The 15,697-nt window shown below is 17.6% G+C and overlaps 3 protein-coding genes across 3 annotated transcripts in view; all 3 read right to left on the bottom strand.

The window, feature by feature from the left end:
- PF3D7_0707500 (conserved Plasmodium protein, unknown function) overlaps positions 1-4,224 on the bottom strand; it is a gene marked incomplete at both ends in the record, with an annotated part of 4,806 nt that extends 582 nt beyond the window's left edge. Inside the window, one exon of the mRNA XM_001348953.1 lies at positions 1-4,224. This exon is cut by the window's left edge and continues 582 nt beyond it. Within this exon, the coding sequence (XP_001348989.1) occupies positions 1-4,224 (4,224 nt within the window).
- Positions 4,225-6,597: 2,373 nt separating this feature from the next.
- Positions 6,598-8,589, bottom strand: PF3D7_0707400 (AAA family ATPase, putative; the record flags this gene model as incomplete). Its single annotated transcript, XM_002808722.1, has 1 exon — positions 6,598-8,589. One exon carries the CDS (start codon positions 8,587-8,589, stop codon positions 6,598-6,600), a length of 1,992 nt encoding a protein of 663 aa, XP_002808768.1.
- Positions 8,590-10,417: 1,828 nt separating this feature from the next.
- On the bottom strand, positions 10,418-13,616 carry PF3D7_0707300 (rhoptry-associated membrane antigen; the record flags this gene model as incomplete). The annotated part of the gene is made up of 5 exons (XM_002808721.1): positions 10,418-10,506; positions 10,722-10,766; positions 10,876-10,929; positions 11,108-13,411; positions 13,523-13,616. The coding sequence occupies 5 exons, from the start codon at positions 13,614-13,616 to the stop codon at positions 10,418-10,420; spliced, it is 2,586 nt and encodes an 861-aa protein (XP_002808767.1).
- Positions 13,617-15,697: the final 2,081 nt, after the last annotated feature.

Raw genomic sequence — 15,697 nt, 5'->3', positions numbered from 1 at the left:
ATTCATATCTTCCTTAGTATTATCATGATTTATATATATATTAAATATTGTACTGTTATCACAAAATGTTTTACTTATTAAAAATCTGCACACAAAATAAATCATGTTTTTATATACAAGCATTGCTTTTTTAATATTTACTTGTTTTGGTTTTTCTTTTAATAAGGAAATATTTTTACTATTTAAATGATTTAAAAAATGGGAACTTGATAAATAATGAAAATGATCCGTTGTTATTAAGGTTTCTTTACTTAATATATCTTCAATAAATTTTTGTCTAGTATTATATTTTGATTTTATATATGATTGATGTGGATATGTAAATCTTTTTTTTTTTAAAGATGGATGATTTGTTTCATAAATACGATAGTATACATTTCTTGTATTTACTTTCATCTCTGTTTTTAAATAATTATATTTATTGTTTGTTGCTTTGTTACATATTTGTACAGCATCCAATAATAATTCGTTTCCTAATATGAAATGACAATTTTGTAAATATGTAAAGGCATCATATTTTATATTTTTTTTTTTATTCTTTTCATTTTTAATTTTTACATATGGTGATGATTTTTTTGTAGAATTAAAAACATACTCTGATAATCTTTTTATCTTTTGTGTATTAATAAAATGTAATAAATTTTTGTGATTTTTTATATAAATATTTTCTGTAATATTAAATATATTTTCCAAACTCTTATTATAATATTTAAAGTTGGCAAATATTTTATCATACCCTTCATTCAATTCCTCATATCTTGATTTTTTCGTATCATAATCATTTTCTATATCATCATTTGGTTCTTTTCTAAAATTAAATAATTGCTCAAACATTTTAATAAAATATAACATGACAGATATCATTTGAACTTGTCCTGAACTAAAACATTGAAAATATAAAAGTTTATAAAACAAATATTTCTCTTTTCTAATAATACAAGATAAAATAACCAAATTTTCATTATAATTTTGATTTATTTCAAAAGGATTTTTTTTTGTTAAATTTAAATTATGATACATTATATTTTGAATTAATTCAATCATATTTTTTGATTGTTCTTTATTATTATTAAATGAATTATTCAATAACTTTAATCGATTTGTCCATTTATTTTTATTCTTCATATATATATAATTCATTATATCTAAGAAACAAAATAAATGATAATTTACTTGTTCTTCATATCCTTTTTCTCGATATCTTATTATGACTTTTTCTAATACATTTGATATATAATATTGACAATTACAAAAATATGTTCTAACAGACATATGTAATTTATTTGTAATAATATAATTAAAATAATAATTATTTTTTAATTTTTCATCATATAAATAAAATAATTCTTTATTTAATTTATGTAATACTTTTTCTTTAAAATTTTCTTGTAATTTTTTAAAAAAGTCTTTTCTTATTTTTAATTCTCCTTTTAACAAAGCATAATATTTCTTCTCAAATTTATTTTTTAACTTTTTATAAAAATCATAATATAATATATTATAATATTTTTTAAATTTCATAAACTGTCCTTTTAATCCATTCACATTTATATAATCATTTAAATATTCAGAGATAATTCTTTGAAACTTGTTATTATATTTGAAATGCATTTCTGTAAAAAATAAATTAAACTCTTTATTATTTTTACAAATGGATGTTTTTTTTCTCACACCATCTTGATGTCTACTAAAAGATCCATTTATATCAACAGGATTGTTGTTATTACATTTTTTTCCTTTCTCATAATAATATTTGATATTACATAATTCAATGTTCCAATAAATATTATCTTTTCTTGAATTAAATCTTAATTTTTCAGGAATATAATATTCATTCATTAATTCATCATATTGTTTTCTTAATTTTTGTATAGCACTTTTACAAAACGTTTTCATATGTACATAATACATATTTTTATATATATCTAAAATATATATCAATTTGTTAAAACAATAACGATATTCACCATTTTTTATACATAACAACATTTCTTTTATATCATAATTGGTACCACATATAATATATTTTAAATAAAAGTAATTACTAAATATGTAATTTTTATATGCATAATTAATATTTTCAGGAATTATACATGTTCTCTGACAATAGTTTATTATATTATAATGATTCCTTTTATATTTCCATACACTATTCTTTTGTAAATTATTGTGTAATACAATATTGTTTTTATTAACCAGTGTGTTCATTTGACTTGCCCTTAAAAACGCGTTATCACTACAATTGTTATTATAATAAAAATTATATGTATTACTACTACTACTACTATTACTATTATTACTACTACTATTACTACTACTACTATTATTATTACTACTATTGCTACCATTACATACATTTATATTATTATTATTTTTAGTGTCTATCATATTATTATTAATATCGTTATTTTTATTTTTATTCTTTTTTTTTTTTTTTCTATCCTTTTCTTCCATTTCACCTGAACTGTTCATAAAAGTCAGGTAATTTAAATTTTCGTACATATTATTATACGAATTGTTAAATTGGCTAGCACATTCAAAGTTATCATTAATATATGTATTCATTCTTGTTTTATATTCGTTTATAAAATAATCATGAAAATTTTCATCATAACAATTGTTATCATGGTTTTTTTTTATTTTATTTCTACTAATTCCCTTTTTGTATTGGTTTAAATAATTGAAATAAAAATTAATTGAATCATTTGTCGGAAAGTATAAGGAATAATTAAAAAAAAAATTATTGAAATATTTGAATGAACATAAGGATGTGTTCATATATTTTTTATTATTTATATACATATTAATATTATTACTATTAAATAGAAAGATATAATTTAAATTACAGAAAATATCCCAGAAATCAAGATTAAAAAAATTACTTGGTACATATAAAGATAAATGTTCTGTGTTTTTATTTTTTATTTTTATTAATTGTTGTATATTATATCTATCATACATGTTTTGATAATCTGTTAAACCACATTTTAATTTAATTTCAACACTTATATATTTAAAGTTATCTTTTATATTATTATAAGACATATTATTATTTATCATGTCATTATGAACGTTTTGTGCACTTGTATTATCTATATATGATTGATTAGCTATACTATTCTTATCATTATATAAACTTGCTGGATTAGATAAATTATCACTATATTGTATATTTGTAGTATTATTAATATTTACATTACTATCAAACGATTTTTTTTGAAGTTGTTTATTCCTTGTGTCGTAATTTTTTTGTAATAAAAAATAAGGTACAGAAAATAAATTTTCTTCTACATACCCTACATTAGTTTGTTGTTGTTGTTGAGAATTGTTATCATATATTATATCATCATCATCATTATTAATTTTATTATTATTATTATTATTATTATTGTTGTCATTACTATATATATCGTTAAACATATATTTTTCATGATTCCTATACATTTTGTTATACTTGTTGTGTTTATTTTGTTTCAATATCTTAAGATAATCATAAAAATATATAATTACATATTTTTGTATATCATTATAATTAATACTTTTTATATATTTTAAAATATATTTTTTTATCCCACGTATATTTTTTTTCTTTGTAATATATCTTAAGAATGTTTGTAAATTAAATGTAATTTGTTCTATAATTTTATCTGAGTTATCATTTAAATAGTTAATTACTTTATCTGTATATTCAATAATATTTGTTATAAGTTTGTCTGCATGTTGTATGTATGTTTTTATTTTATGTGTATATAACTTTTTTTTTTTTTTGTTTTTATTAAAATAATAAAAATCTATAGTATTTCTTATAAGTTCAACAAATTCATTATTAAATATAACAAAATTATTATCAGCTAAATATGATTTGTCAAATATTCTAAATTTATTGTATCTTATTTTTTTTATCCAATTATTTTGTAGCGTAATATTTAATACTTTCATTTCATTCTTCTTAACAATTTTTAAAACGGATCTTTTTATAAATATATAACTATAAAGATGTATATGTTTCAGAATATAAAAGTATGAATAGGAAATAACCATATTGTCTATCTTTACATTTCCATTATTAAGAAAATTAAATTCGTTATTTAATAATCTCAAATTATTAACATAATTCTCATTCTTTTTCTCATTATTATAATCATCATCAATATCATATTTATCATGTGTTCTTAACACAATCATTTTATTACCCTCCCCTATAATTTCTAATGATTCATTCATTTTTTCTCCTATATAATATATAAAAGTCTATAACAACATATAATTCATATGCACGCATATAAATATATGTATATATATATATATATATATATATACTAACTATTATATAACATATATATGTTAATCAAAATATGTATACATATATTCTACTTTATTTTTTCATTATGTATACGTGTGTTTCTTTATTATATTCATACTTTGTTCTATATATATATATATATATATATATATATATAAAATATTTAAAGATTATCTAAATTTTTCCATGTACATATACTTTTATGCATTCTAAAACTAAACGGTCTTATAATTATTATATAATTATATTTTTTATAATATATATAAAAATATATTTACGAATTATTATAAGGCAAATTCGTATCTATTAGAAATTGCATTCTAAAATGTTATATATATTATATATATATATATATATATATATTATATTACATATATATATATAATATTTTATTGTAATATTATATCTAAACCTATAATAATCTAATTTTATTTAAAAAAAAAAAAAAAAAAAAAAAATTTTATTAAATTAAATAAAATAAAATTAAATTATATTTTATAAGTTTTCATGAAAATTTTATATATTTCAAAAAAAAAAAAAAAAAAAAAAAAGAAAACCTATAGAAAAATATATATTAACATATGAACATTTTCAAAAGTATTATTTTAATTATATATTTTTATTTTTACTTATTTTAAGAAAATATATATAAAAAAAGAAAAATATTTAGTATAAAAAAACATATTATATATTATATATATAATATATATTTGTATATTATTATGTTTTAAAAATAATAAAAATGAGCTAAAAATTTAAAATGTATACTCGATATTTTTTTTTTAAGAATATATAAATATACCAAAATGTAAAATCTTATTTTTAAAAAAGATAAAAACCAAACAAAATATATATATTATATATTTTTTCTTCTTTATTTATAAAATTGTTCTTATATTATTGTTTTATATAGAATAATATCAGTATCTATATATTTATATGTATATATATTTTTTATAATATATATATATCTATTTTTTTTAGGTTGAACAATTTTTGGTTGCATTTTTATATAATTATATATATAACAAAATATATATTTCGTAATTTTATTATATATTATATTATATATATATATATATATATATATATATATAATTGTTTTTGATGGTTATGAATATATTATTATATATATATAATATATATATATATATTTATATTTATTTATTTTATGGTTATTTTATTATAATTTATTAAAAAAAAAAAAAAAAAAATTCTTCTAATAAGATATAAGAATAAAGAATAAAAAATAAAGAAAATATATAATATTTATTTATATATTTATTATATACATGTGATGTTGTTGGGTTAGCCTTTTTTAAAAAAAAGTATTATTATTATGCCTTTTTTTTCAACATACATAAATAAGTACTTTTTATTTTAATATTATAATATATCACTCAAAATAAAAAATATATTATATATATATATATATATATATATATATATATATATATAATTTTTTTTTTATTTATTCTTTTAATTCAATAATTATTATATATATATATAAATATATATATAATATTTTTTTTACTACTTTGGTTTTTAATTCAAAATGTTATATAAAAATATATTATAATATTCTTTTATTATTTTTATTAATTTTTTATTTATTATATTTATATTAAGGATGAATATAAAATAAATATATTAAAATATATATTGTTACTAGTATAATTTTATAGGTTTTTATAGATTAATACGATTCATTATATATAATATTATATATATATATATATATATATATATATATATGTATATCTTTATATTTTTTATTGTAAAATATATATTGGTCCTTTTTTTTTACTTAAACAAACAAAAAAAAAAAAAAAACTATTAAAATATTTTTTATAATATTAAATTTATCTTTTTATTAAAATTGCATGGTGAATTGAAATGTGAAAAAATGAAAAAATAAGTATGGCATTATGACAAATAATTCAAAAAATGTATATATTTAAAATGGCAATTATATATATATATATTTACATTTATATTATTTTAATTTAGTACTACTTATACACATAAGTGTATAAATATTTAACATATTGATTTTTTTAATTTATATATTTTTTTAATATTTAAAAATTTAACAAAGTGAATGAATTATATTAATAAAATATAAAAAAATAATGTATACAAATAAAAATTGGTGTATAGGATAAGATATAAAATGTATACATATATAAAAAATATAAAAAGTCACACATATATATATTTATTTACATATGTATAATATTTTTTATTATTTTTTTTTTTTTTTGTTGATAAGGTAAACATGCTTTGATATATTTTCACAATTGTTCATTTATTAATACCTTTTTCTTTATAGCATCATGGTTTGGAGTATTATTCAAGTTAATATTTTTTGAATTTTCGTCATTTTCCTTTTTGTTATGTTCTTGCTCAATATTAGTAATGTTATGGTGTTGTTCGTTTTTTTTTTTATGAACATTCGGATTATCTTTGAGTTTAAAATTTGAATTATCATCGGAAGATGTATAATTTGATGAGTGTTGCTTTTTTTTGTTTACGTTTTGATTATTTGTTTGTTCAAGTGAATTACTTAAATGCCATGCAGTTATTAAATTGATTAATTCCTTTGTAACAACTTTGGTGTCACTACCAAAAACACAACTTTGTATATTAAGACATAGTTTAGAGATTTGTCTTCCTGATAATCCACATAGTTTATTCGAAAGATTATGTATATATTCATTATCAATAGACGAATCAATAGTAATATTATATTTTTTTAAAGGGTATACATATTTATTAAAATACATAGTAAGCATTTTTTGTATCTCTTTAATATTGGGATTGTGGAAATTATACTGTTCATCTATACGATCGATAACAGCTTGATCTAATATATCTTTACAATTGGTAGCCAGTATTATGGAATATTTTTTAGATTCAGAACCTGTATGATAAAGAAATGTTGCTAAAGCATTTCTTAAGCTTTCTGAAAAATGAATAGATGATTCATTTCTTCCTTTTCGTAAAAAGGCTTCTGCTTCATCAATAAAAATAATACATTTTTTATTTTTTCTTCTTTTCAGAAAATCAAATATTTTATTTAATTCTACGGAAGCATGAATACCTAATGCACTAACATCACCTCCGTTAATAATTATATAATCGAAATTACTATGATATGAAAGAGTTTTGGCAAATAATGTTTTTCCGGTACCTGGTGGTCCGTGTAAAAGAATATTTTTTAAATACAAATTATATTTATTAGAATTTTTTAAACTATTTATAGACCATTGTAACTTTTCTTGTAGTTCTTCATTTAAGACAATTTGATCAAAAATTTTATAATTGTTATATAAATTATTTTTATTTTTAAAAGGATAGATAAAATTTTTGATAAGAGCAAAATTTTTTTTAAAATTAAAAATATCAAAGAATTTATTAATATGCCATAGAGAAGTTTCTCGAATTAATTTTGGTTTTCCTAATTTTGTTTCTGCATATGTTCTAATAAATTTTGTAGTATGTTTCGTAGTATATATACCTATAGATGTTAATGTAATGGTTAATGCAAATCTATATAGTTTTTGTTTATCATTTAAAAATAGGAATAAAGAATTATTAAATTGTTCAAAATATTTATTAATACTTTCTATTTTTGTTTTTCTATCTTCATCAGCTTTAGTTCTTAATGTTGTTAAATGTATATCTAAATTTTTTCTTTCTCTTTCTATTAAGCCTTTATTTTCTTCAAAAATCCTAGCTTTCATATTTTCTCTTTCTAAACGTTTCTCTTCTTTAATTTGTTTCATTTTAATATTCATTAATTCTAGTTCATTTCTTTTTCTAATATTTTCTTGTCTTAAATATTGTTCATGTTGATTACGTAACCATTCTTCGTTTTGTTTCTGTTGATCAAGAAGTTTCTTTTGGTATGATTCAGCTTCTAATTTTGTTTTATATTCAGCAGTAATACGTTCTTGTTCCTGCTGGTAATTTATCGTTTTCCTTTTTTCTTCATTTTCCATTCTCATACGATTGCTCATATGCTGAGCACGTTGTAAGGATAATTCTTCCATTTGTTTTTCATATTCTTTCTGTTTCGTTAATTCTTGTAACTTTATAACTTCAAAAGCTTTGCTAGAATTTGATGACTGATCTAATTCTTTTAATGCTTTAGCACCTCTTTCTAATGCTGTAGGATCAAAATTTCCAGTGATATGTTCACCTCCCTTTTCATCTGACGATGAATACGGTTTATTACTACTAACCGTGGAATTTATTTTCTTACTCAAATTAGGAAAATTCATTTTTCCCTTTTTTTACAAAATTTAAAGATATATATAAAAAAAAAATATATATATATATATATATAATAATTTTGGGTTAGGCTCAATATTAATATAGTGCCTTATCAAATGTGAGGTGTTATATATTTTTTTTTGTTGATTGGGAAAAAGAAAAAAAAAAATTAACCTGTCATGGTATAAATATATATACATATAAATTAATATATATATATATATATATAAACAAATAGGTTTATCTCAAGATTTCCTTATTTTTTTTGGTCAATATAAAAATGTTTTATCCACAAAAAAAAAAAAAAAAAAAAAAAAACAATAAAATGAAAAAATAATAAAATGAAACAATAATAAAATGAAAAAATAAAAAAAAAGGAAATAAAGAAGAACCCCTATATATTGCTTATTATTATATACAAAAATTATTCAAGAGGTACAATAAATAATAAGAATCTACACAATAAATATTATACGTATAATGAAAAATAAAAGAAATATAAATATAAATATAAATATAAATATAAATATAAATATATATATATATATATATATATATATATATATATATATATATATATATATATATATATATATATAATATATATATATATAATAATTTTTCATTATATACTTTTTTTTTTTTTTTTTTTTTTTTTTTGCACTAAAATATTACATACATACATACATATATATATATTTATATATATATATATATATATATATATATATATATATATATTTTATATACATAATATTATATGTATAATATATTTTTCATAATCTTCTTTCAGGGGGGAGCGAAAATTTACAAATTACAATCCTACACAGTGATTATGACTCTTTTTTTTTTTTTTTTTTTTTTTTTTCTTGAATAATGGAAAATTACAAATAACATAAGAAGAATAAACTTACAAAAATATAAAATCAAATTTTATACCTACAACTCTATGACATTTTGTAGGTATTATTTATATTTTAAATATAAAAAAAATGTATAGCTATTTATTATTTTAATTACTTAACCATATAATGTTAAATAAAAATATATATCATAAAATTTTCATGTAATTTTTAGAAAATAGGGTACCTAAGGAAATGTATTAACAACCTCAATATATTTTTTAGAAATAAGATATAAAAAGAGAAATAACATAATAAACAACAACAAAAAAAAAAAAAATAAATAAATAAATAAATTACATCTATATATATATATATATATATATATATATATATATATATATATATATATATATACATATATATATATTTATATTTATATTTCTTTTTTTGTTCAAGGAATATTCCTGTATTAAATACTTATATAAATATATATTATAATATCGGTATACAGTTTTATAACTTTTTTTTTTTTTTTTTTTTTTTTTTTTTAAATCAAAATTAAAATATATATCTTATATATATAAATATATATATATATATATATATATGTATACAAATTTAAGTTAAATTGACAAATGCCATAATAACAACAAAACAAAAAAAAAAAAAAAAAAAAAGAAAAAGAAAAAGAAAAAGAAAAATAATAGAAGAATGTGCATATCTATTTATTTATTATTATAATTTTTTTTTTTTATTACATATACACATATTTATATATTTCATTGGTAAAAAAAAAAAAAAAAAACAAAAAAAACAAAAATTAAATTTTTAAATATATGACTAAATAAAAAAATTAAAACAGTAACAAAAACAAATAGTAAAAGACAAAATAAAAAAAAAAAATATATATATATATATATATATAGACATATACATATATGTGCATAAAGGTTTATATACTTATATATTCTTTCTATTCATATTTCTAATATTAATTCATAAAATATAAAAGGGTGACCATAAGGAATACTATAGAACTAATGTATGATATTGAACTGCTTGACTTATTTCCATTTTCATCTAAAAAAATAAAAATAAAATAAAAATAAAGTGAAAATAAAATGAAAATAAAATAAAAAGATTGAACACATATATGTATATATGATAAAAATAAAACATATGTAATATCTACATGTTGTTTATATGGAAAATGTTGATATATGAACATTTCCCTTTTTTTTTTATTTTATACAAAGTTATATAAATAAAAATTAATTTTGAACCTTAATCCTTACCAGAATCAATTTCTTCTGTTTCTACCATTGTAGGTGTATTCACATCTAAAAATAAAATAAAATAAAATAAAAGATTATACATATATATATATAGAAATACATAAAAATATTACATATGTTAACATTTATGTCATATTATTTTTTAAAATTTTACCTTCTGTGTTTTCTAATTCGACTAATTCTTCAGCAGTCATAGCGGCTTCATCATCTGAATAAAAAATTAAATAATTACAAAAATGTAATAATATATATATATATATATATATATATATATATTTTTTATGTGTGATATATTTTGTGTATATTTTATATATAATCATTTATTATTTATTATTTATTATTTATTATTTATTTATTTTTTTTTATTTTTTTTTTTTTTTATTTACTTATCAATTGTTTCTCTTCCTTATTTTCCATGTCTTCCTTATTTTGTACTTTGGTAGATACCTTTTGGTAACTGTGTGGGGATATACTTTTTTCTCTTTTTTTATGTGCTACAAATTTATTATCGAAAATTTTATTATTATTTTCTAATAATGTATCTTCGTTTGGTCCTTGATCAGTTAATAGTTCATCATTAATTTTATCGAGTTCATTTGTTTCTTTCATATCTTCGCTTTGATTATTATCATTAAATTCTTCATTTTGTTCATAATCATCATCCATATATGATTCATCATAATTTTGTTGTTCAAATTTATTGTTTTTATTATTTTTTGTCTTATTATTATATTCGTTTTTCATATACATTTTGTTTTGTTTATTAGTGTTATTGAATTGTAATTTTTTGTTGCTTTTATTTGCTTTACTATTTTTGATTTCTTTATCTACAATATTTTTTTCTTGTTCCATTAGTTTATTTAATTCTTCATCAGCATCTTCTTCAAAATTTTCTTCTGGTTCTTCTTCCAGTATCATTTGTGATTTTTTATTATTTCCTAATTTCTTATTTCCTTTATAAGCACTTTTTTTGACGGCATCTTTAATAGTTTGCTCTTCATCTATGAGATCATCTAAATATTTCATATCTTTTTGTATAAATGCATGTACGTCGCTAACATTTTGTATTTCATTCAAATGTTCATTATCGAATGATTTTCCTTTTACTTTTTGTTTTCCTTCACTTGGTAATTCTTCATCTTGTTGGACATCTAGAAGGTCTTCTTTATTTTCTTCTTCAAATTTATATTCTTCATTATCTTCTTGGTCTTCCATATCGTTTTGTTTGTTCAAACTTTGTTCTTTCTCTTCTTTCTCTTCTTTTTCTTCTTTCTTTTGTTTCTTTTCATAATAAGATTCATTTTCTTCTGGCTTGTATAAATCATAAAAGACCATTTTTTTCTCATCATTTTGTAAGAAACTTTCTTCATACTCATCTTCAACATCTTTATCTTCGTCTTCATATTCTTCATAAGAATCAGTTTCTAAAAAGCTTTCATCATCATTATCACTATAACCATAGAAAATATTTTTATCATCATAATTTTCTTTATCTACATTTTTGGAATAAAAGGTACTATGTAATTCATCGTCAGAATCTCCTTGTAAATCTTTTTCGAGGAAGCTGTTGGATGTGTTATTTTTCTTAGTACCATTGAATGTATTATATGATTCATCTTCTTCTTTCTTTTTATATCCCATGTATTCATCATAAGACATATCTTCATTTTTGAATTCTTCATTTTTAAATTCTTCATTTTTGGATTCTTCATTTTTGAATTCTTCATTTTTGGATTCTTCATTTTTGGATTCTTCATTTTTGGATTCTTCATTTTTGGATTCTTCATTTTTGAATTCTTCATATTTCATTTGTTCGTCTTTCATCTCTTCATCTTTCATCACTTCATCTTTCATCTCTTCATCTTTCATCACTTCATCTTTCATCTCGTCATATTTCATCTCTTCATTTTTCATCTCGTCATATTTCATCTCTTCATCTTTCATCTCTTCATCTTTCATTTCTACATCTTTCATTTCTTCATCTTTCATCTCTTCATCTTTCATTTCTTCACCTTCTTCTTTTTCGAGGAAACTCTCTCCGTATTCCTTATCGTCGTAATCATATTCTTCGCTATCATCGTATTCGTCAGTTTCTAAAAAGTTATATCCATAATCATTATCTTGATCATTATATTCTTCTTCTTCTTCATTTTTATCATCGTTATTTTCATAATGGTCTGTCTCAATAAAACTATCTGTATAATCATCTTCATCTTTATTATATTGTTCTTCTTCATTATCATCATATTCATCAGTCTCAATAAAGCTTTCTGAATAATCATCTTCATCTTTATTATATTTATCATCTTCATTATCTTCATATTCATCAGTCTCAATAAAACTTTCTGCATAATCATCTTCATCTTTGTTATATTTTTCATCTTCATTATCTTCATATTCTTCAGTTTCTAAAAAGCTTTCATCATTATCTTCATATTCATCTTCTTTTTCATGTTTCTCTTTTTTGTCATTTTCCAACTTATTTATTTCTAAAAAGCTGTCGTACAATATTCTTCCTTTTCTATGTACTGATGATAATATGTTTATATTGTTGTTAATATCTTTTATTTTTTTATATTCATTTATTATATTATCATAATTATTTTCTGCATGAGAAGAAATAGAAAAGTTTTTTATTGATCTCTCATAATCAGAAAAGCTAATACAATTATTATTCTTAATATTATGATCTGGAAATATAATAAGAAAAAAAAAAAAAAAATACATAAATATATACATACATATATATATATATATATATATATCATATTATTTATATGAATTATTATTTTATTTCCTACCTTCTGTATAATGACCGCTTATACCATTTTTTATTTGTTCTAAATATGTTACTATATTTTGTACAACAAGCAAAGACAGAAGTAGAACATTCATTTTTTTAAAAATATTTATTAGGAAAACAAAAATTACAAAAATAAATAAATAAATAAATAAATAAATAAATATATATGTGTATATATATATATATATGAATATATGACAATAATTTTTTTTTTTTTTTTTTTTGTACACAAATTTATTGTCTATAGATTAATATATCAAATTAAAGGAAAAATAAATACAACATTAACATATACATATATATATATATATGTAACAAATGAACAAGATAAATATATAATAAATATATTATAAATATATAATAAATATATAATTATTTATTTAAAAAAATATGACAATTATTTTCCCTAATAACCAAAAAGGAAGAAAATAAATAAAATAAAATAAATGTTATATTTTGTTATTCATCATATTTACATAGTGTCTTTCATTGTTTTGTTTTTTTATATATATATTATGCATAATCAGGATAATATATTTGACGAATTTTTTCTTATTATTTCTTTTTTTCATTGTATTATAATGTAATAGATGTTTTTTTATTTTGTTATAATATTATTTTCATTTTCATTTTCTTTTTATTTCATATCATTTTTTTTTTTTTTTTTTTTTTTTTTTTATATATTTAATTATTTTATTCATTTATTCTATTATGCAAGTATAGTGCCTATTAATAATATTGTCTTTTATTTTATAAATAAAATAACGCTAATACTAAGAGTAACACCATGGTTATATATATATATAATATAATATATATATAATAATTGTCTAATATTATAATTATTATAATGTGTATGTAATATGACATATATGTTTATATGTTCTAATTTATTACACCTTTTAAATATTATCATTTTATCTTTTTTATTTTTTTTTTTTTTTATATTATGCTTGAATGCACTTTGAAGCACAATCTATAAATAAAGTTAATACACATATATATTTTACATTATGTATATTATAATATATTTATTTTATTTTTCAAGTCCCCACATTATTATATATATATATATATATATATATTTATTTTATTAAGATATGATGAAAATTGAATAAGAAATATTTAAACATAAATTATTATTATTATTATTATTATTATTATTATTGTTATTGTTATTTTATTATATTATATTTAATTTGTTTTTATTTTTTCATTTTTTTGTTATTTTTATTATTATCATGTTGTTTTTTTTTTTTTTTTTTTTTTTCTTCACTCTTTCTATTCCTTTTACTACGGATACATTTTTTTTTTTTTTTTTGAACAACCAAATATAGGTATGTGCAATATATTTATAAATAAATAAATAAATATATATATATATATATAAAATATATCGGTATAAAAAAAGACATACGAAAATACAGTGTATATATTATATATGTATATATATATATTCTTATATTTTCGTATCATATTAATAAAATAAATAAAAAAAAAATTACACATATAAATATATATATATATATATATATATTAAAATAATTAAAATTAAAAAATTAAACGTTTATATAAACTATTTTGAGATACATATGCATTATGTTTGCTTTTAATTATTGAGGTTATATTTAAGAAGAAATAGAATGTTTCTTTATTTAAAAAAAAAAAGGAAAAAGCAAAATAAAATGAAATAAAATAAAATGAAATCAAGTAAAATAAAATAAAGGAAAGGAAAAAAATATATTTCTTTAGGAAGTATTTTAAACCTATTTAGGATATACACTATTAAAGGTTACAAAATAAAAATATTTTAATTAATATATAAGATAATAAAATATATGAAGCAATAAAAAAATGTGTAAATAATTAAAATGAATACATATATATAATATTATACGTATATATTATTTGTTCAAAAAAAAAAAAAAAAAAAAGACTTCATTATAAGTTATTCAACCAATAGTGGTTACTAATTCTTAGAAGGTTAAAGGCGAAAAAAAAAAAAAAAAAAATATATATATAAACATGTATACATATATATATATATATATATATATGATATGTTCACATATGTTATATATATTATATACATGTTTAATATATATATATATTTTTTTTTTTTTTTTTTTTTTTTTTTTTTTTTTTTTTTTCACTCATCTTTTAAAAATATTAT

Source organism: Plasmodium falciparum (genome assembly GCF_000002765.6).
Source record: "Plasmodium falciparum 3D7 genome assembly, chromosome: 7".
NCBI classification, from domain to species: Eukaryota; Apicomplexa; class Aconoidasida; order Haemosporida; family Plasmodiidae; genus Plasmodium; species Plasmodium falciparum.
This window is presented reverse-complemented; position numbering and strand designations above follow the sequence as displayed.